This window comes from Dendrobates tinctorius, unplaced genomic scaffold (genome assembly GCF_039654945.1).
Source record: "Dendrobates tinctorius isolate UK_male_01 unplaced genomic scaffold, ASM3965494v1 ptg000062l, whole genome shotgun sequence".
Taxonomy (NCBI): domain Eukaryota; kingdom Metazoa; phylum Chordata; class Amphibia; order Anura; family Dendrobatidae; genus Dendrobates; species Dendrobates tinctorius.
Genome location: NW_027361730.1, coordinates 12,467,282 through 12,490,992, shown reverse-complemented (window position 1 = coordinate 12,490,992; position 23,711 = coordinate 12,467,282). Strand labels below are relative to the sequence as shown.

Below are 23,711 nucleotides of genomic sequence, written 5' to 3'. Positions count from 1 at the left end.
ATACTCTGCTTACCGGTTTTCTTGGCTTTTGTATTTCTTAGCCAAAATTGTTGCGACCAGCATTGTTAGTAGGTGAGGATTTTGTAATGGATGGACTTCGAGTATATCTTCTACCAGATGGACGGGAGGAAGCTTCAGGTGGTAGTCTTGGAGGTCCGCCCTTGCTCCCTGCTGAAGGGGCGTTATTCCTCACTACCTACCGTTGCATCTTTAAAGGTACTCCAGTGGACCCATTAGGTGAGCGCTGGTTTTTCTTTATTCCTCTTGAAATTATTTGGTTTTGTCTATCACTAATTGTCAACTGCCTGATGTAATTTTCTATAAGGTTTCAATTATTTTATTATTATTCCTCTGCAAATACTGCATTACATTGGATTATCCTATCCTGTAACGCCTCAGCCTCATCCTGTGTGTTTAGGGTTATGGACTACAACCAATTCTTTGTCGACTGACCCTGCAGTCATGTTCCTCCTCTATTCACTGCTAGCTTAAGCTGCATTTACACTGAAGGATTATTGTGAAATGAGCATTCTTGAATACTTCCAATCTATATTTTTTTTTTTATTTTTATTAAATGTGTGTATTAATATACTCGCCTACAGCCACTTTCTTCAGGATCTGGCTCTGTTCTTCTCCGTGACATCACTGCTCTGCTGACTAGCTGGCTCAGTTTATGCCCGAGTTGGAAATCTTTCTTACAAAGTAAATCTATATAGTCCTCACACTCCACCGACTTACATTGTAGAAGCTACTTATGGGTCATGCAGTGACCCAGACAGTCTGCAGATCTGAGAAATCACTGAGAAGAGGAGAAAAATTGCTCTGGATCCCAGAGAGCGCAGTGGTATGTGAGTATTTTAATACATGCACACTACATGCATATACAGCTCTGGCAAAATTTAAGAGACCACTGCAAAATTGTCAGTTTGTCTGATTTTTCTCATTATAGGTATATTTTTGTGTAAAATGTAAATTGCTCTTTTAGTCTATAAACTACTGACAACATGTCTTTGAATTTTCAAATGCTAAATTTTGTATTTATTTTCATTAAACGAGAAATGGTCAAAATAAAATAATGCAATGCTTGCAGACCTCAAATAATGCGAAGAAAACAAGTTCATAATCATTTAGAAACAACAATACTAATGTTTTAACTCGGGAAGAGTTCAGAAGCCAAAATTTTGTGGAATAACCATTATTTTTAATCGCAGCTTTCATGTGTCTTGGCATGATTTCCACCAGCCTTTCATACTGCTTTTGGGTGACCTTATGCCACTCCTGGTACAAAAATGTAAGCAGTTCTTCTTTGATTGCTTGTGACTATCCATCTTCCTCTTGATTACATTCCAGAGGTTTTCAATGGGGTTCAGGTCTGTAGATTGGGCTGGCCATGACAGGGATTTGATGTGATGGTCCTTCATCCACACACTGATTAACCTAGCTATGTGGCATGGCGCATTGTCCTGCTGGTAAAAACAGTCCTCAGAGTTGGGGAACATTGACTGAGCAGAAGGAATCAACTGTTTTTCCAGGATAACCTTGTATGCGGCTTGATTCATACGTCCTTTGCTAAGATTAACCTGCCCAAATCCAGCCTTCCTGAAGCATCCCCAGATTATCACTGATCCTCCAACAAATTTCACAGTGGGTGCAAGACACTGTGGCCTCTCCAGGTCTCTAACCATTAGAAGTCCAGGTGTTGGGCAAAGCTGAAAATTACTCATCAGAGAAGATTACCTTACTCCAATCCTTATGATCTTTGGCAAACTTCAGCCTGGCTCTCCTTTGCTTCTCATTGATGAATGGCTTTTTTCTACCTTTGCATAACTTGACCCCGGCCTCTAGGAGCCTGTTACGAACTGTTCTTGCCATGCACTTCACACCAGCTGCCATTTGCCATTCCTTTTGTAAGTCACTTGATGTCATCCTGCGATTGCTGAGTGACACTCGAATAAGATGACAGTCATCCCGGTCAGTTTTCGTCCTCTGCCGGTCTGTAGCTTTGTTGTCCCCAATGTCTGCTGCTTGACCTTGTTGGAATGGACTGCCGCCTTAGAAATTTTAATGATGGAGGCAACATGACGCTCACTGTATCCCTCTGCTAGTAAAATCAGAATTGAGCCCTTCTTTACCTCACTCAAGACTTTTCTTTTCAACTCCTTTGGGATGGTTAAAAGTTAGTTTTTCATTCCTATTACTTTTGGGATATTACTAGCACTTGTTTTGCCATCCAGCTTGTCCTATTGCAAGAGGATTGTGAACACCACAGCAGGCTTTTTACACTTTCCTTCGTTAAATAAGATTTGCTTCATGTGATCACCTAATCAGAAGCACATTAAGTAGAACGAGGTGAACTCTAGTTGGAATTCAACTGACACTGGAATGGAATGACTGCCAGACATGGAGAGAAGCTGATTTTTTTTATAAAACTATGCAGTGGTCTCAATTTTTGCCAGAGCTGTATACTCACATTTAATTAAATATTGATGGGAGTGATTCTTTAAGGGTATGCTTCCACGGTCAGGATTGGCTGAGTATGGATTTGACGCAGGTGAAATATGCATCAGAGGTCACTGGCAGGTCACCTGCGTTTTTGATGGGGTTTTTTACATGCGTTTTTGATGCTTTTATTTTCATGCGGATTTCTGTGTGTTTTTTGTAAGCTAAATAAAGATATATTGTTTAATAATAAAAAAAAAAGAATTGTGATGTGATTTCCTTGTCCAACCTCTTCTTTTACATAGTCCATTGAAGAGTAGATAGATATATATGGGATAGCTAGACGGCACTCAGGACCGGGAGCGTTGAGCTGCATAGAAGGACAGGAGCGTGTGGCTGCATGTATAAGTGCCGGCGGCAGTGCCAGGTATTGACATGCGAGACTTGTGCGAGTTTCTCGCATGTATGACCCCGGCCTAATGTGCCATGTCCTTTCTTTTTTTTTAATAAATAAATTTAACAAATGGCGTGGGCTCCTGTGCAATTTTCTACGCCAGAGAGGGAAAGCCAGCGACTGGGGGCCGGTATTTATAGCCTGGGAAGGGGTTAATACCCATGGATCTTCCCAGGCTATGAATATCAAGCCCACAGCTGTATATTTAGCCTTTACTGACTATTAAAATAGGGGGACCCCAAAAAACAATGACATGGGGTCCCCCTACAATTAATAGCCCGAAAGGCTATGCAGACAGCTGCGGGCTGATATTCATAGCCTAGGAAGGGGCCATGGATATCGGACCCCCCTGTGTAGCGGTGGCATATGGGGTAATAAGAGGTTAATATCACCTTTCATTGTAAGGTGACATCAAGCCCGGTTAGTAATGAAGAGGTGTCAATAAGACGTCTATCCCTTACTAATCCTAGAGTATGTGAAGGCGTAAAAAAGACACAGCCAGAAAAGGTATTTTAATGAAATAAAACACAGTTTTCCATTTTATTATATGCCTAATTCCCCGAAGCCATAGATCTCCTGAAAAAAAATAAACACAAATACTTCCGGTTACGATGTAGTCCTTAATAACGAGTGTCCCATGACGAGTCCAGCTCTGCTACATCTGGATGCATGACATCCAGAGATAGCAGAGTTTCTAGATGACCACCAGAGATCTCCGGCGGTCACCTACACTGTAGTTCTCACGGTCAGCTGGCCGTGAGAATGAGCCTAGTGACCAAGAGAGAACCCCCGGTCATGTGCACGGAAGTTCTCGCTTTAAGCTAAGTTATCGCCAGAACTCCAGTGGACTGGGGCTTCCGGTGGTGGGAGGAGGTAAGACCTTATTTAAATTAGTACACATGCGTAGTAAGCTGCGTTTACGCAGTTATTACACATGTGACTAATCATTAGATGCGGTTTTACTGCATTTAATGATTGTCTATAGAAAATTTAGACATGCTGCGGTCTGGAAAGATGCGCCGCATGTGCAGATACGCAGGTCTGCCACCTGCGTCTCTGAACGCATAGTGGAGATGGGATTTCATGAAATCCCCTCCACTATGCTGTAACATCTGGACACTGTGGTTTTGACGCTGCGGATGTACGCAGCATAAAACCTCAGCGTTTCCTGACTGTGGAAACACAGCCGAGGACAATGGCAGCCTATGCGCACTGAACAGTCTACTAGATCAATAGGTGTGCAACAATAACAGTGGTCTGCCTGGGTGAACAGACTATTAAATAACCTCTGATCAGTAAATGTTTACGGATCAATGGTCGTCTAATGCCACTAATTGATTTGTGTAAACAGACCTTTATTCGGTGTGCATAAAGAAGTAGGGATGGAATAAAGGGGAGTATGTCTGAGTGAAATAATGATATCTTTTATCAATACTAATCGCTTCATTATTAACGTAAGTAAGGGCTAAACGTTTAGAAAAGTTTGGTTGCTTGATGAAACAACTCACACTGTGTAAGCATGTGTACTTCTTGAGTTTTGGGAGATAACAATAGAAGGTTATTAAAATGTGTATTGGAAATGTGGTGATGTGTGTTTTTAATGTAGTGGCTGAACAAACGGTTGTGCGGTCCTTCCCCATTGCGTCTCTGACAAAGGAGAAGAAAGTCAGTGTCCCGGCTCATCTTGACCAATATGTTCAGGAAGGACTTCAGCTCCGCTCGTGTACTTTCCAGGTGAATGTTTAACTTGGTTATTTTACTGTGATATGAAGCTATAGCTACTTCTGCCTCATGTGCACAATACTTGTCCTGTAGAACTGTGCAGAAAATTGTATTTCTTGTTGCATCATATATATTTGCACAGTGACCTAAGTTTGAGACAAAATAATTCACACAAATCCATTCAGCCACAAAATAATTAGTAAGGCCTGATGAATTTGTGATATTTATTTATTACACCACCTTATGGTGGCATTTGATTCTCAATTGTGCTTCAATGTGTTAATGTTCTTTATGCCACGTGACATTACACATATTCGAGTCATGAGCTGTGCTTTAGTGCCGGTAGTATGTTTGAGTACATAACATCTAGTTTTGACACATTTGATAGGATTTGTATCCAGTACTTGCCTTAAAACACACTTTGTGGCCACCTATGGTAAGGAGAAACACACAAAATCAAAAACCATGCAAAACCTCAGTAGATCACTTATTAGAAAAATAAAATGAAAAATATCAAAATACGGACGCCATATCCACTGTTCATGGGTATGAAACACTTCCTATGTTTTCATAGGACAGCTTTAGACCTTTACACAGTTATGGACATCTCTGCATGTCACACATATTTTTGTTTCAGCTGCTGCGGGTGGCGTTTGATGAGGAAGTCCCTTCTGAGATCTCTGAAGGTTTCCGCAAACAGCTGCACAAACTGAGGTATCCTCAAGATGTGCAAGGAACTTTCCCGTTCAGTGTTGGTCTCTCCCTACAACATACTGCTCAACCTAGAACCAAGGACAAGAATCCCTCCATCAAGTGAGTCCGCTCAATAATTGTTAGAATGTTACAGTCATCCTAGTGCTATTATAGTCCTCTAGGTTTCCTTCCTTGTATAAATCTTTATGAAAGACTACACAAAATGTTAGTATTCCTTTACGTTTCCCACCGTACTCTGTTTTGTATCTCCTGTAGAAATGGTCCACAAGTGGTTTTGGTCCAGTAATGTACTGTTTATACAGGTTGGCCCCTCGGACTTGGCCATATAAATTCAGTGATACTTGTGAAAAAGGCACAAGACCTTGACAACTACTTGTTCTTGTCAATGCTTCTTATAGATCTTTTGAACTTCTAATAAAAAAATACCCTCATGTGGTATATAAGAAAATATGTATTTAGTCAACCATGCATGTCACTTACAGTGGCAGTATTACTTGGGTCACAATTGAAGAGCAAGGACTCATCTCCATCTGTTTGGGACATAACCAAGTTTTCTGAATTTGAGTTTATATATACCATAACCGTTTTATATATCATACTAAAGAAATTACTTTCTCTATCTCCTTATTGGGGAACACAGAAACCATGGGGGTGTATGCTGCTGCCACTAGGAGGCTGACACTATGCAGAAAAAAAGTTAGCTCCTCCTCCGCAGTGTACACCCCACCGACAGGAAGTAGGATGATCAGTTTAGCTTAGTGTCAGTAGGAGGTGGACACGGGTTTTTCATTAGACCCTTATCTACCTCAATGTGCGTCGTTCCTTTTCAGGTACCAGGAGGGATACAGTGTGAATGGTCACAACTGTACTCCCACAAAGAGACTATGAGTACGGCGTGTACTGCCACCCTGCATCCTCATATGTCTAGCGGACAGGACCCAACCCCTAGCACAAAAGCATGCTTAGGTGATCCAGACCTGGTCCTGGCCCTTCGTCTCCCACCTACTCGCCCACCAGAGCCTGTTAGTTGGATGAGACGTGACGTCCTGCAACAGGTTTCCGGACGTCTGACACCACAGGGAAAGAGGTAAACATAAGAAGATAGGTAAAGAAGGGGAAACCCTCTCCCCTATCCCTGGCTGCTCTCCTGCCGCTCATGAGGGGAGCTTATTCGCTGCCGAGGTTGGCGGTTCCCTCTCCGAGTGCTCTATTCCAGGCTTCCCTCAGCTGGTTCCCTATTCAGCAGTATAGGCGATGGTGGGCAGCAGCCTGCTCTCCTTAGCGCGGGGCTCCCGCCCCACCGCTTCTCCCCGCACCCGACTACCTTTCTGGTAGGATCCAGGGGATAGCTCCAGTTTTTTTCGGGCCTCCGCGCCGCCCCCCCTTCATTGGCGGTCTCCGGGGTCTAATCTAAGCCCCAGCTTCAATTGCCGTCTAGTCCGCGGTAGCTCCGCCCCCCCCCCCCCCCCCCCCGTCTTCTCTTGTTTCGGGCGGGTTTTTTTCCCGCCGTCTCCCCTCAGCCGCTCCCTGCTCCCGGCGCAAGGTCCGCCCTCCGGCCGGCTTCCCTTGTGGCTCAGAGAGGATATCCCCGCCGCCATCTTACTGCTCCCAGAGCGGATGGTTAGCTCCGCCCCCGTTCACGCTGTGCAGAGTGGAATTTTGCACAGCGCGACCTTTCTAATGTGGGCAGGTGGGAGCAGAAGCGGCCATATGGATGTGAGCACTGGGGACGACTCCATCCTGCCTGTGGGCAACGCGGTCCTCGTCACCGCACAGTTTTGCTCTCACTTGCAAATTGTGAGTTGTCTTGAAGCCGTTATTCTGCTGGAGCTCTGCATCCTCCCTGCGTCGGCATCCACCACAGCGGTCGTATTTTCCCAGCGTGGGTCACGGGTAGTGTCTTCACCGCACAGGACCGACTGTTTCCTTCCTGGCTCCCCTCAGCCGAATGCGAAGTATAAGCCCATCATAGAATAATTAAGCAGGGCCACACTTTCCGTAGGTACAGTGTCGGAGCAGAGAATCCATCTTAGCAATTGTGTCTCATGTGAAATGCGCTATATTCGTACTGTCTCTGGAGCAGTACAGCCACTAACGTAATGGTTTTCTGGAGCCGTACAGTCTCCGAAGTAATTGTACGCTAGAACTGTACAGTTACTGACGTAATAGTACTCTGCAGTCGTGAAATTTACTGGCGTAAATGTAATCTTCTGCCGCACAGCGTCTAGTACTTCAGTATGTCTGGTGTCATGGCACACAGAGCCTTATGGAGCCACGCTGCTGTCTTCTGTGTTTGCCGCATGGCGTTGGCCTAGTAGAAGGTTTCACTCGCAAGTTTTTTCCTCTGATTCTGTCTCTCGGCTGTTGGGTTTTCGGCCATTGCACATATGTGCCTTAATTTCAGCAGAGCAACACTCAGCCATTGCTTCACACATAAAGGTCCTGGAGCCCTGGCATAGCATCTGCTCCCACATCTACTGCCCACAGGCACTCGCCCTTCCCTTTTTCTGCAGCCCCCTCTGGACGCTGGATTCATACGGCTCTAAGCAGAATAATGTGCGGCTTCTATCCACGTCTGCAGTGTTTAGGCCGGCCTTCCAGCTGGATAGAAGTCCGTGTTACCCGGCAATTGTCCACTATGGCTCAGTGGATAAAGAAGCTGACCACTGCTCGCAAGTCCAGAAGTTGGAACCATAGCACACAACAGAGAGAAGAGTTAGTCTCTTTCTGATCCCTGGCTTACAGTTCTACCGTCAGAAGAATTGACTGGTCAGAATCTACTTTTACGACAGACTTCGTGGCACGGCTTACTACACGTGAAGCCGTTATTCTATCTGATGTCGTCAGGTATCCAGACCTAAACCGCAACACAGATGCCGTCGTTCTGTCTAATGCCGTCAGGTATTCAGACCTAGACCGCTACACAGAAGCCGTTATTCTGCCTAATGCCGTCAGGTATTCAGACCTAGACCGCAACACAGAAGCTGTTATTCTGCCTAATGTCGTCAGGTTTCCAGACCTAGACCGCAACACAGAAGCCGTTATTCTGCATAATGCCTCAGGTATCCAGGCCTAGACCGCACCGCAGCACAGAAAAGGCTGTCTCCTATACCCTTCTTCTGGTTTTCTCCACGCTGATTTGTTTACAGGATACTTAGAGCCGATTGCAGCTGTGCTATATCCGCTATTCAGGCTTCAAAAGCACCACCTACCAGGTACAGTAGTTCAAACAGCTGTATTACGGTGGAGACGTGCCTGAGGTTCACTGCTTCAGTGGTACTGGTGTTCGGTACCGTATTCAGGTGAGTTAGACGCTCTAGCCTTCAAGTTCCTCGCGTTCTATTGCAACAGTATTCTATCCCTTATTGAGCACTTGGATAGGCCTCTACCAGACATGTTTAGTCAATATATGCCATCTTTCTGGTAACTCAAACGTACCCGAGGTCCATCTACTACACCAGCCCGGCTCCACTGTCCCATTTCCAGGTGAGTCAGGAGCGTCCTTTCGCGTTCCTCGGGGTCTTTTGCAGCCTTTGCCTAAGCTCCCGTCTAATCACCTCTCATGGTGAGGTGCCGGCATTTATTGCGCCTGACGGGCTGCAGCTGTGGTTACAGGCCGATTCCAGGTGAGTCAAACACTCCTTTCAGATGCATATTTGATTTTTAATAACATCTGTGGTTTGTTAACCGTTAAACGTAAGCATTACCATGTTCAGACGGAGCAGATCTCTGTACCACAGAGCGGATTTCGGTAGCAACATAACTGGATACTTCACCTTCAGGTGGGTCAGACACTTCCGTGTCAGGTACGGTTGATCGCGGTTTGACTGCGGCATGCTCTGGACCCTAAGTGTGAGTTGCTCCACAGGAGTTTTTTGCCACACCTTCTGATCAGTTTACGGTACTGTCCGCAGGCTATCTTTACTGCCGGTGTGTTACGCCTATCTTTGTTTGACCAATAGTAGTTTACAGGTCCTAGTCTGTCCTAGGGGCCTTCGAGCTACCACAATGCCTAAGCTACTTCTCTGACGGAACTACCTATTCTTTCTTACAGACGCCAGGTAAAGCCTCCGGCAGCGCAGACATGGGACTTCTGACCGTAACTGGAAAGAGTATCCCACCTCAGTCTGGAGTGGGATCTGACTCTGCGCAAGCATCGACCAGGGTAAAAGCTGCTTCAGTCTTGGAACCAAGGATATGTCTGGTGATAATGCATTTCTTCCTTCAGCTACAATTGTATCTTTTCCCTGTGATCCTCGAGCGCGTGTTGTCTTACACTTGGGCAAGCGGATCTACACACCGCAATTCCCTCCCTGCTCCAGAGGGTCCAGGATGGATTCGGTCCTTTACTTCGTCATACGGCTTGACCTGCCTTTCGTCAGCCTAGTTGTCTTCGGGTGTCTATTTAATCTACCTAGAGCCAACCTATCTTACAGTTGACATACTCCATGTTTGACATGGACTTTCCTTGCTCGACTAATCACTTTTCTAAGTCCGGCTGGACTAGTTTTCCATATCCACCCTCATTCCTGTAGACTGGGTTATCTTCCTTTTGATCTCAGTCTGCAAGGTCATCCAGTAGTCTTCGTTCTACCGACTTAGTCGAGCAATCAGTTGTCTCTTCATAGCCATCCTGAGCCTACATCGCGGCGCTAAGATCCAGGTTATCCCCAGGTTCCATTCAGTACGTTTTCAGTGTTCAACTCTTTAGCAGGTTTTCAGTGACCTGCTCTCACGTCTTGCCATTTTCTCACAGAACGGATTTCAGCCGTTTCCAAACAAGGGGACGCTTCGGTATATCTCTTTTCTCCCGAGCGTTTCGCAAACTAGACTACATCTGCGACTACGAACCCTCCGGTTCCAAGTCTTCCACTATGGTCCTTCCTCTCTCAGAAGTGCATCCCTCAGGGATACCAACGGCGAATTCACACAGTAGTTGGCAAGGTCAACCTTCAAACCACCCGCTGCTATATCGTGTCCTGCCTTAGTCTCCACCCGTGTTGCAAGGTTCTATAGACACGTGGCCTAGCTTGCTCATCAGAGCATTCTTCCTGGAGGCCGGTCGGAAGATTTGACCGGCTTCACTGTCCAAAAGATTTTTCTTGCATAGAGACCTCGGGTTTCGCCTAATCGTTCCCATCTAGGGGTCCATTCGGCTTTCGGTTTCACACCAACTTTCTGTTGCTTCCGGGTGGCTCCAACAGGCCAAATTATTGAGAAGGTCACCGGAAGGATAAGCGCTCTCCTTCCGCAGGCTGCACCCTGTCGTTCTTCAGCGCATTTTCCTCAGTGTGCCTTTTCGGGATCTAGGATTGAGCCCATCCTTGTTTTTCTCAGGAAGGAAATTTTTCTTCGTTCAGCATTTGCCTCCTGTGATTCGTATGTTTTTTCCATGAAGCTCTTATCCAGGTCCTGATTTCTTCAGGGCTTTGGCGGTATCTGCTTTGCAGCGGGCGAGTTCATTTTCCTTTCAGTTGGTAGCCTTCCCTTTTCAGGCTCTCCACCACTCCTAGGGTCTCACAGATTCTGTGCCAGCTGTGGTGCTCCTCCTGTGGATCAGTGGTCCACTCTCCATCATTCTGGATTCCCTTTCCTTCGTCCGCCTCAGATTTTCCTTCATGGCGCTCTCTCATCAGGCTACCTGGCCACAGAAACGGTACTCTTCAAGCTCAGGCTTGAAGTATAGAGGTCCTCTGGCCTCCAGGTCAGCGTCTGATCGCGGAATCTGGTCGACATTATTAGTAGGGTTGCCGGCTCAGGAAGGACTGCGTTCTTTTCAGTACGACGCACCCTGTCCAGGCAGTGTGTGTCCTCCCAGCGGTACTCTTTGGGCCTTCGTCTGGCACCTCTGCAGTGCGATGATATGTCCTCCACAGGTCCATAAGGTTTTTCACAACCCATGCCTGGCTTCGGCAAGTGCCGGTCGGGGTAAAGAAGACCTCGCAGGTGACCTTGCAGGTGACGAGGGTGACTTCCTCATCCTGATGGAGTTATTTGCTGTTCCCTCCCCTTGGGGACTGCTTTGGGACGTCCCATGGTTTCTGTGTCCCCCAATAAGGCGATAGAGAAAACAGGATTTTTAGTTGCTTACCGTAAAATCTGTTTCTGTGAGCCTTTATTGGGGGACACAGCACCCTCCCAAGTTGAACAGCTCAGTTTACTGTATAATATTGTTACAGTGTGGATTTCTGTTTTCTGTGGTTTTTATCTCATTTACAGATTGCTTTTCCTACTGCTTTCTCACTAACTGATCATCCTACTTCCTGTCGGTGGGGTGTACACTGCGGAGGAGGAGCTAACTTTTTTCTGCATAGTGTCAGCCTCCTAGTGGCAGCAGCATATACCCCCATGGTTTCTGTGTCCCCCAATGAAGGCTCAGAGAAACAGATTTTACGGTAAGCAACTAAAAATCCTGTTTTCTCAGTGTTGTGTGCCCTTCTGTTCTGGTGCAATTACTTCCTGTGTGTTTTGCTTTTATCCAACTTTCCTTGTGCTATAAATTAGTGTGTATAAGTTGTCATACTCATAGTGTAATCCCTAGTGACCCCCTATCTTTCTCTGTAGCACCCTCCATGTCAGTGACGTTTTCCAAGGCCACCTGGCACTGAGTTTATCTCTTGGCAGCTTCCATTCAGAAACGTAAGACCCAACATTTATGCCCAACTGGTCATGGTTTCATGGTGACTAGCCATTCTTCCTGGGTGCTCAGCGGCTTCCTATCTGTCCTAGTTTTACCCTGAGAAACTGGGTCTGAGCAGAAAAAGTAAATTAATGTGCATGCAAAATGTAATTGCATATGAACACATGACCTTTACACAGAGAAAACCAAAACACAAAACAAATATCCTGGAATAAAAAAGTAAAAAAATATATTGCAAAAATTGCATGAAGGTAGTTATATTAGTACTATTATTACTACCTTCATGCAATTTTTGCAATATATTTTTTTACTTTTTTATTCCAGGATATTTGTTTTGTGTTTTGGTTTTCTCTAGTTTTACCCTGGCATCGAGAATTCAAACTGTAGCAATGTTACCAGCAATCCTCTGAGCTATATTACTATGTATAATTATGGGAAAAGCTTTGTATTGGTGCTGCTGTTACATCTTGTAACTTGTCTAAATGTAATGGGAAGTAAAGCATGTACCGTATTCTGGAGCCTCGGAGCACAGAATTATTGCTCATAATCATCGGGGATCACCTAAAGTTGTTAGTGCAGTTTAGATAACTGCCACTTGCCAATAAATATGCACTTTTATTGGCTAACCTTGCATATTTATGGGGCAGGAAGCAGACAATATGGAGATGCTAGATTGGCAGTAGTTATCTCCTGGGTGAGCAAGGAACCATACATTTTAACCCATACCAGACTGCTGATTTTTCTGGTGTGTTTTTTTTTTTCCCCCCCTCAGCCTCCCACCTTCCAAAATCCAAGTGCAGTGAGAGCAAAAAAAAAAAAACATTTCCGCCATTGTATTTTGGGTTTTGTTTTTTTCACTATAATTGCTTTGTAAAAGATTACAGAGATGCCAAACTTGTTTGTTTTGATTTTTCTCCCGAGTGCCCACAAAAATATTATTTTTATTTTTTTTTTAATGGTGAAAACATTATTTATTTTTTTTTTTTTTTAATGGTGAAAACGTGGGGTGGTTTACTTTATTTTTCTAATTTTTTTTTAAATTTTTTTTCTTTTTCAGCACTCAATTTTTTTAATCCCTTTAGGAGATTTGAAGCTGTGGTAGGCTGCAAACCGTCCAAACCATCTGCAAATGCAAGAATGTTGCACCTCCCACACCATGCACTCTGCTCCACCTGGTGCCATTTGAGGCATATGTTGGCTGTGAAACACAGCCAGTTTCTGCCGAGAATGATGCAAATCCTGTATGTCACGTTGGGAAGGGGTTAAATTCCAGCATGTGTAGGCATTATTTCACATGAAAGCATACTTTGAGGACAGTCAGTGTGCCCCCATAGAAACTAGATTGCTAGCGGATGTCAACACATTAGATCATATAATGTTTAGCAGTTTTGTCGTTGGTGATCAATATTTTTCTTAGATCTATTAAATTTGTCACTTTTTCACTTGTACATACCAGCACTGTAGCCATAATGTCTGTCTCTGTTGTATGTGGAGCGTATAGTGTTCCATACATACACCCATGTACTGTGCACGCAGCAATCTTCCTTTCTGGGCATACGCAGAGCACCAATGACATGACAGAACACACCCTCCTTCATTGCACACGTGTATAAGATTTCCAGAACAGAAGAGATGACACCGGCTGTCGAGTACACCATGTAAAGAGATGCACCCATACCCCCAGACTAGTCCTTGTGGTTTGCATATACCGAGGACATCATTAAAACTAATGTTGTGTTAATAGCAAGTGTTGTATAGGCTTTCTGGTGTGATGCAGACGGGGGTGGTAGCGTCCTAAATGGAATGGGAGAAGTTTGTGAGGCTTGGGAATACCTGACAGGTTCCCTTTAAGGTACATAGAATTGTCAGTGAAAACAGCCCTTTAATTAGTGACTTAGATTTCTTTTCCATGATCGCTGTATCCAAAAACACTGCGTTTTGCAGTATAAGTAAGGTGGAAGGGATTAATAGAAATGTTATGTCCACTGTGCTTTTTTTTTTTCTTTTTTTTTTTAAACTCTGCATAAACTCAACTGCGGTGCAAATTTCTGATCGCAGCATGTCAGTTTCTTTTGTGGGGACGCTGAGTCTTCTGTGCATTTTTTCCCCATAGAATTGACTTCAGTGTGGAAATTCCGCAGGCAAAAAAAACTGCACATGCGTATTTCATGCGTTTGCGCAGCAGAAGCACATAAAAAATGTTTCCCCAACTAAGTATGTCTTTAAAGCTTTGTCAAAGCAAAAAAGCACCTATTAAAGATGTGCAATCATAGATATGGGGTAGATAGCAGGGCCAGTATAATTCTGTGAAGCCCTGCATAGCAACGGCCATAGCATCACTGTTAGGGGACAGGTCGAATATAATTTTGTTTAGCCCTGTATAGCGGTGGCCATTTCTTCCTGGCTGGTCTCCAACTCAGTGGCCCACTTCACCCTCCTTTCTTCTGTGAGCACGCCTCCTCCCGGCATATTTTGGCCACTCACTACTGCGCGTTTGAATCACGATCCCTTTTTAGCCCAATAGAAAGGCTTGTCTGGGCTGCAGGCTTGGCCACGCCCCCCACCATTCTACAGCGCGCGTCTTCCCGCCGCGCTTTTGCTCCTATCACGGAGCTTCCTCTCCCTGCCACTACATGCCCCCAGCTTTTCAGCCTATCGGAGGGGTACTTTCTCTTCCCCTCACCAGCCGGCATTTCAGACACGCCCTTCGCAGTGCATCATGCTTGCTGGGACTCAGCACAGCCGATGCTCTGTTTTTAGCTTGTGCCTCGACAGATAGGATTGCCTCTGCACTACTCACAGGAGCCTCTCCCCACCGCTTACTGGGGTGACACAGGCAGCCACACGGTCACCGCTGGTCTTCGCTGATATCGGTTAGGATCTACCCTGTCTTTCTCCACTCTTCTATCCCAAGTAGTCCTTCCCAGCAGTATTCACAAGGCTTGACTTATGCCCAACACTAGAGAGGCTTCTCTAAGCCAGCTGTGATCCATTACGCCTGTGCTCTCTGCAAAAGAAAGTGGTCTTCAGGCCAACTTTCCTTTTTCTGCCAGTCCTGCACCTCTTCCTCCATGTGTGCCCCACAGGAGCACTCTAACACCCGGGATGAGCGCACACCCCTCCCTCCAGAGTGGACTGTTGCCATGTCACAGTCTGTCTCTGACCTGACTAAAGTATCACAGTCCCTGGGCCAGGTCCTGGAGCGTCTTCCATATCTGTCTGCCGTGACCAGTACTCTGAATGCCTCACTGTTATTTGCATGCACCTGACCTCGACATTCATGGGGACAGATCGTGTGCAAAGGCAAGGAAGCGGTCTCTTTCCAGTTCTTCATCCAATTCCCCGGGTCATCCTCTAGGATGCCCCCCTCTCCCCATGACACCTCCTTGGAGGTGGCTTTTGGATCGTTTGCGGATTCCCAGTCTGAGTCTGATTCGCAGACGCAGGGTCGCTGGAATGCCCAAGAAGCCGCTCTCCCCTTCAATCTCCTGAAGATCAGGGCAATTTTTCTTGCCCTTCGCCGCTGGCAGTCCTTCCTCACAGGCCTGCCAGTCCATATATATTCGGACAACGCCAATCCAGTGACTGACTTAAACCATCAAGGAGGGACTTGCAGCAGGTGTTGAGAGGTAACAAGGATTCTGCGATGGACGGAGCGTCACGTTCCCGCCATATCAGCCGTACACATTTCGGGGGTGGAAAATTGGGCAGCCAATTTTAAGTCGTCAGGGTCTCACATCAGCCAAGTGGTCCCGCCATTTTCAATCAAATATTCCAGAGATGGGGCACATCGGACGTCGACCTGATGGCGTCTTGGATGAACCACAAGTTTCCTCAGTTTGCAGCCAGGTTCCAGGATCCACTAGCCATTGGTTGCAATGCCCTATTGATCCCGTGGTCCCAATTCCAGCTGCCTTACTTGTTTTTGCCCCTCCCCTTGCTTCCGAGAGTCGTGAAAAAGATTAAGGCGGAAGGAGTTCCTGTAATCCTGGTAGTTCCAGACTGGTGAAGAAGGGACTGGTATGCGGAGCTGGTGAACATGCTCATGGACGCTCCCTGGAGGCTTGCAGACCATCCAGATCTTCTCTCATAAGGCCCCCTCTTCCACCAGAGTTCACAGCCTCTGAGTTTAACGGCAAAGCCGTTGAGGCCGCGGTCCTGAGGGAGGCTGGTATTTCCCATCAGAACACTCAGAAAACCGTCATCCTCAAGTATCTATCACAGATACTGGAAGGCCTTCTTTCAGTGGAGTGAAGGCAACAATTTGGTCTTTTTCTTTTTTTGATTCTCTTCCTTCCATCCTGGGTTTTCTACAAGCTGGTCTTGACTCTGTTCTATCACTCAGTACCCTTAAGGGCCAAATTTCTGCTCTGTCAATCCTTTTTCAATGAGATCTGGCTTCTTGTTCCTAGGTAAAGACTTTTCTTCAAGGAGTCGCCCACCTGACACCTCCTTATCGGCCTCCGATAGATCCATGGGATCTTAATCTTGTCCTTGGAGCACTCCAGCACTCTCCTTTTGAATGCATTCAAGACATGCTGTCTTCTCTCCTGTCATGGAAAGTGATCTTAGTTGCCATTATATATCCAAATAAATGGGCCTAACAAGAATGGCACTTCACAAATACAGCTATATCCAAATAGACAAAAGAAGTTAAGCCATAAAATCCATAATCTTTATTAAAGCACGATGGCCAGGCAATAAAAACAAAATAAAGAGATACAAGCCCAATATAGCCAGACAAGGTAAGTATGTACATATATACCAAGTAATGGATGAATACCAGTGGGAAGAACAGAAATAAGCTTAATATGACATCATAGTGACTACTGATTAAAGACTGCCCACATAGTAAACTCTATAGCCCCTCTGCAAAAAACATGGTAAGAAAATTTTTTTTTCACATATACAGTTGTCTAGCCACTACTAATAAATTGTTACACCGTGTATATAAATAGCAGCACATACCAAAAAAAAAAAAATTCACCATAAGTCTACTGATATAAATATATATGGTGTCCAAGAAAAAAATGTCCTCACAAAATGAGGTAAAAATACAGTATAGACACAAACCAGTATATGTATAATACATGTATGGCTTTAAATGCAAATAGCAGCCAGAAACTAACTGCTGCTGAGATCAGTAAAGGTTAGTGTAAACAGTGTCCACATTACAATGATCTCAGCAGCTAAGTGCATAGAGGAAACATACAACCTTGTAAGACACAGTCCCCGACGCGCGTTTTGCTCTAGCTTCGTCCCAGGGGGTAATGTATGTGGTTCTCATTGATATATGTCCTTAAATAGCCCCAAAAATGCCTGGCAATCACCTAACATATGTGGTGAATCCGGTATATTGCATCGCCATGGAGCGCATCCGCCCAGACATGTAAGGTAATTACCTCGCAGCAGTGTAGGGTCCACCCACAGCTCCGCCACTCCCCCACCCAACACGTCAGGAAAGGAAAGGAGCAGGAGACGCTCAGGATGACACGTCTGCACAGCAGCGTACCTCATCGCGAGGTCCTGGCCGCCTAGCCACGCCCCGTCCGTGTCAGGACAGGGGAGCTGCACAGGCTAGCCAGGCGGACGTTACCGCACAATGAATGCCTGGGTGTGAACAAACGTGTATACAGTGTATCTAAAGGATAACGAAGAATTAGATAAAATATATATGAGAATACATATCTATCGGACAAGCACACTTAGCGTGGTAATAGTGGATATGTGTATAAAGCACATAAACATGTATAAAACAGCATTAATGCATAATTACATGAAATGGAGAAAGACCAAATGGAATCCCACCTACTGGCACAAAACATACCCACATGTGTGTATATATACATATATTCCATTACATACGAAACTAATTTATGAGAGGACACCCAATGCCAAATATATGCCTTTCATAACAAAGAGTACCAAATGCCAAATATACGCGTCTCATAACAAAGAGTACTCGGTGACAAAAAACAATATTGTAGTGTCCGGTAGTGTAATGACCCTTTTATTCCATGGGACATAACCAAATTATCATAACTGCAATATATATCTATACAGATGACATCAGTATAAGTCCCATAGTATGGAGTTCTCTGGAGATCTTCATCATTACACCGAAAGCTATGCATGGTGTTGGTATATCCTCCCGAAGGCCAGTCACGGGTAGCAATGTCAACACATCCAAAATGGACCACACTGAAGAGTGAAGAGAGATCTGCAAAATAAACCTAATATTAAATTTCTTAAAAACCAACATAAAACCACATTTCAGTAAGGGTGCAAAACTCAGAACCTCATTTAAACCTTTTGGTTAAACTGAAACAATTTTATATATCCATTGGGCCTCTACCTGAGCTAGTCTCTTTTTCAAATTGCCACCTCTCTGATCCACATGCACTTTGTCAATACCCATCACTCTCAGTAATTTAGGATTACACTCATGGTAGATCTTAAAGTGCCTGGGTATGGGTTTCAGGACAGTGATATCCTCAATTCCAGATGCATTTCTAACATCCCTATAGTGCTCCCTGACTGGTACATTCAAGGGCCTAGAAATCATCCCTACATAGATCTTGATGCATCGGCACGTGGCGTAATATAAAACTCCCATTGTATTACATGTTATATGTTGAGTAATATCAAATATTCTCCTTCAAGGCCCGCCTCATGTTCGGACACGCAATGCAGTCATTACATGGGAAAAAGCCCCATTTTTGACACTTCGAACCGAAGGCCATTTCAGGTTTGGGAGCACCATGGCAGCTTCGCACAAGGTGGTCTCTGAGATTCCCTGATCTCCTAAATGTAATGGACGGCCATTTAGGCACATATCTCTCCAGAGTATTGTCCGTCAAAAGTAAGGGCCAGTTTTTTTCCAGAGCTGTTCTCATTTCGGACCATCTATCGTTATAAGTAGCTATAAATCTAACTTGTTGAGAGTTCACAGCTAGATTCTTCTTTTTAGGCACCAAAAGGTCCCTCCTCGCCGCCTGACTAGCTTTTTTAAGTCCTCTTTTTATGCTACGGTTAGAATAGCCCCTAGCCCTGAACCTTTGAGATAAATCTTCAGCATGTTCATGAAAAGCCGTCTCACTAGAAAAAATTCTTCTGGCTCTGAGAAACTGCAGTTAGTTTTTGTCAACCTGGTCATCTTTGCACACTTTTGCGAGGTTTTGTACACCCATGCCTCTTCTGATGCAGGCCTGGGAAGGAAGATTCTGCAGGCAGTAGTTACGCACTGACCTAAGTCTGTTTTTTCTTTGCATTCTTTCTGTTTCCCATCCTTGGGACTGCTTTGAGACATCCCATGGTTACCTGTGTCCCCCAATGAAGCGATAAAGAGAGATTTTTGGTGCTCACCGTAAAATCTTTCTTGGAGCCTTCATTGGGGGACCCAGCACCCTAACTGTTTGTACCGCTTATGGGCCTACGTGCCTTTGTTGGGTTGGTACATGTCTTGAGTTTTGGTTGCTTCTCCTACTGCTTTAACACTAACTGAGGTGCTTTGTGCCTGGTTGTATACTGTGGAGGAGAAGTGGTTTTCCTTTTAGTTATGAATGGGTCACCGAGGAGGAAAAAAACTTAAACATGCTAAGCCCAGAAAAACCAGAGAGGTTGGTAACTATGCAGATTGCAGATCCTTGATCCTACCACAACAACTAGCAGCAGTCGTGGAGCGTGCCTACTATGAACCTAGACGCCTCGTCATGGCCGGAGGACTAAATAAGCCTAAAGCAAGAAAAGGGAAACTAACTGCCCCAGAGCAGACCCCAAAGGAATAGACAGCCCCCACACATGTATTGACGGTGAAACAAGATGAAAACACAAACACAGGTAGGAAAATAGGCTGAGCAAACGATGGGGCCCAAACTAACTAGATAGGATAGGAAAGGAAAGACACTGTTTGCAATCTGCCAAAAACCCTACAAAAATAATGTCCAACACTTCTGATGGCAAAATTAACCCTGAAGTCACTAGACTTCTCCCACTATTTCAGCACTCTGAAATATTCTGAGACAGAGCAAAAAGAGTCCAATCTAATAAGGGACAAAAAGCAAATTGGCAAATACAGATAAATAAGAGTGGAAATTCCGCACAGCCCAAGCCGGGGCTGGCTGACCACACAAAAAACAGAATAGAACAACAAAATCAAGTGTGAACATTAGCAGAGGAACTTAGCTTGAGCTGACTGGAACAGAGCTGAGAACCAAGACCTGACAAGCAGAAGGAATCACCAGCAACTGAATAGGGCATCGGCTGTCTTAAATCCAATCTGAGACTCCTGAGATCCAATCGTCATCCTCATTCTCAGGTGGCAGACCTCCACCGATCAAATCAGCCTCACTACCTCCTGTTACCACCAGAGGGAGTCTGGAAGGAGAACTCACAACTGGTGAACCAGAGAATGAACTCACAACACCTTTTTTTGCCTAGTGTCAGCCTCCTAGCGACGGCAGCATACACCCATGGTTGCCTGTGTCCCCCAGTGAAGGCTCTAAGAAAGATTTTACAGTGAGTACCAAAAATCCCTCTTTACAATAATAGGTGCGGAAATTCTGCAGCATTAAACACTCAAGAAACACTGACTGAGGGAACGTAGTCTTATGTACTTGTGTTGCAGCAGCAGCTGAAATAGATCAGACGCTGACAAGGGCACACTCTGATCAAACTCCAATCAAAGTAATCGGTCTGTTTTTTTTCTTCTATGTGAGAAAATCGGATGTCTTAAGGAGGCCTACGTCTGATGAAATACTGACCCCTGCTCTGAGAGAAGGGTGTGATTTGAGCAAAGTGGTTATCCTAGTTTACATTGAAGACATGGCCACAGAACATTCAGAAGTAGCTAATTTAGTATTTTGTGGACTGAGTCTGTGGGTAAGGTTATTTCATAACATGTGGTAGACTGATATGTGATAGATAGATAGATGGACAAAAGTGTAGGTTGGTATGTTATTTAGATGAAAAGGAAACACTATGTCCACGGTGGGAATCAGGTTGGAATCAGTTATGCAGACCATGCAATGTAGTGGAATACAACAACCTGTAGTCGCAGTCAGAATTAGTGTTTACTGGTGTATTGGACATCTAATATCTGAAAAGCTGAGCCATAAACAGATTATAAGTTCCCAAATCCCATGAAACTAGTGCAGAAAGATTGTTCTTGAACAATCTCCATTAATTCACCATTAGATTCCACTAAAGTTAGCACATATTTCGCAATGTTGGGTTCTTACTTGAAAACGGATTGTAGATTCTTTACTGTATGCTATCTGGTTCTTTTGTTGTGGTTCTGTGTATTTTCTTTCCTACTCTACGTCATACTTTGTGGTGGACTCTTCTTGTCTTGTGGCTTAATATTTATTTGCTTGTATAGTTATTCTTTTCCTGTAATATGTATTGACTTATCTGTTCGATTGCACTGGTAATTGTTTTGGAGCATAAGGCCCTATTCACACAGTCAAATCTTAGTGGCTGTTTTCCATTACAAGTGAGTATACCACTAAAATATGATCTGTGATCTTGGCCTTGCTCTATGAATGTGCAAAGATGCTGCTTGATTGTGTATATTTCCTTTATAACTTGTCTTGTGGTATGTGCAAATTATTTCTCCAAGGACCATCTCTAAAAATCTTGTGAAGAATGCTAAGAAGACAATAGGCCGGCAGTATGTGACACGCAGAAAGTATAGTCCCCCATCCTGGGATGTCCGAGGGAGTCAGAATTCTCTGGAACAGCAGGGTGATGACATTTCAAGTGGGTATTCCTTCCTTTAACCTTTTCTCCAACTAAGCGTGGTACTGGTTCGTCAATGGGTTTTATGCTTAGGCTTTTGATGAATATTGTGAATACTGATCAAATTCTGTCCCCCAAACAACATTTTCTTGAATCACAAATTGACTGCCATGGTTTTCTACCATTGATTATATGGATTTATTTCTACCATAACCACTCTGGATAACTGTCTGAATGTATGATGGCAAAAATTAAGGGGAAATCTAAAGTATAACTTTAAGATTAACCTTGTTGATATGTTATCGTGGAGATGCATACGCATACATTTGGATAGTATCTGTAGAAATTGGACAAGATTATATTTTTAACTGGACTTGATAACTGATTTTTTTTATTTTATTTTTTTAATTTAGTGAAACAGAAAAAAAAAAGTTTGGTTGTCCTCTTTTTCCGAGACCCATAACTTTTTACATTTTTGGTCAATAAAACTGTGTGGGGGCTTTGTTTTTTGTTCTCTGAAACATTGTTTTTTATTGGTGATATTTTGGAGTAAATACAAATGTTTTGATTGAATCTTATTGAATTTTTTTGCATTGTTGTAGGGGTTGGAAAAGGGTAATTCTGTCCTTAAGATATTTACTCTGTCGCCTCAATAGGGGACACAGAACCATGGGTGTTATGCTGCTGTCCACTAGGAGGCGACACTTTCAGATTAACTATGGCTCCTTCTCTGCAGTATATACCCCTGGACGGCATCAGCCTTCTCCAGTTAGTGTCGCAAGGAGGCACACCTAAAGAATTTTTTCTTTTTCCGTTTTTTATTCCGGATGACAGATGAAGAAAAGTGGGTCTCCTAAGTGAGACTCCCGGCATGGCTCCTTCCTCAGCCCCCTGTTATGGGGTGCCCAGTTGAAGTTGAGATGGTGGTTCCCCAAGTCGCTCCTTCCCCAGTCCTGCGGGTGCTGGTCCGAAGTCGAGACCCCCCTCCTTCCCCAATTCGTTTTGGTCTTGGGTTGAGGTCGAGGCGAGGAAGAAGCCCCCTGACGGTGACAGCAGCACCCTCCCTAATCCCCCTCTGGGGGTATTAGGTTGAGACACCTCAGGTAGGGTCTGTTCTATGGCAACCTGCACAGTACCCAGGGACCCCAGCCAGCTGCGGGCTCCTGTCGGGGCCCGGGGGGAGTGCGGGCAGGCATAGCACATGCAGACACAGGGCTCCCTGCGCCCCTGTCTCTGCGGCAGCCTCAGGGGGACCCATCACAGGGCCCCTCTTCAGATTGTGGCCCCACCGCTAGCCTGCCTTTCAATCCGGGGGGATCCGGTTAAAATCCGACCCCCTCCCGGACTACCGCGCCGGCCTGGGGCCCTTTCTGGGCATAGATATCTAATTTAGGCCGCGGCTTTGGCCTAGCTGAGGTCGCCACCTCCTCTCCGCCCCCCGGCCCGCCCCCCGGATGACAAATATGACACTCCACAGTGTCATAGAAGGGGCAGATCGAGGCAGAAAGGGCGCGTTTTTACATAGCCCTGCGCGCTATTTTCAGCTCTCCGCCCCCTTCTTCCTTCTCGGCGGCCATCTTCGCTGCAGCAGACGCCGTCTGGTACATCAGTAGCAACGCCAGCAGTCTCCGGGGGGCACAGGACTGTGAATTGTCGGCGCTGGACCTAGGGGAACACTGGTGGGGTAAGATCACAGCCGGGTTCTCTTTACTCGGCTGTGAATCCATATTACCTAGAAGGCTTTCCTATAGTTTTCCTCTGCGTAGCCACCCCTGTACGGTCCCCTGCTAGCCAGCCTCTGTGCACTATGCCGGGCTCAAGGAAGAGAACCAGGCAGGACTGCTTTTATGATTTCTGCACAGCCTGCAAAACCACTCTCCCCAGTGGCAGCACGTACCCGCACTGCAGGGATTGTATCCAAAATACTGGGTCAGAGCCCCAGGAAGCCCCTACCATTGCTTCAGCGGCCGCTACCACGCCGGAATGGGCTACCCAGATGTCGCA

General features: G+C 45.2%; 1 protein-coding gene across 9 annotated transcripts in view; it reads left to right on the top strand.

Annotated features, from left to right (window-relative positions):
- Positions 1–23,711, top strand: part of SBF1 (SET binding factor 1) — a 198,275-nt gene that overhangs the window by 129,103 nt on the left and 45,461 nt on the right. For 5 of the 9 annotated variants that reach the window (XM_073579273.1, XM_073579272.1, XM_073579276.1 and 2 more), the window contains 5 exons: positions 42–237; positions 4,500–4,627; positions 5,253–5,428; positions 11,894–11,968; positions 21,589–21,728. In XM_073579273.1, coding sequence (XP_073435374.1) covers positions 42–237; positions 4,500–4,627; positions 5,253–5,428; positions 11,894–11,968; positions 21,589–21,728 — 715 coding nt within the window. The remainder of the gene's footprint in view (positions 1–41; positions 238–4,499; positions 4,628–5,252; positions 5,429–11,893; positions 11,969–21,588; positions 21,729–23,711) is intronic. The other 4 variants (XM_073579279.1, XM_073579278.1, XM_073579275.1 and 1 more) reach the window with 1 other exon arrangement.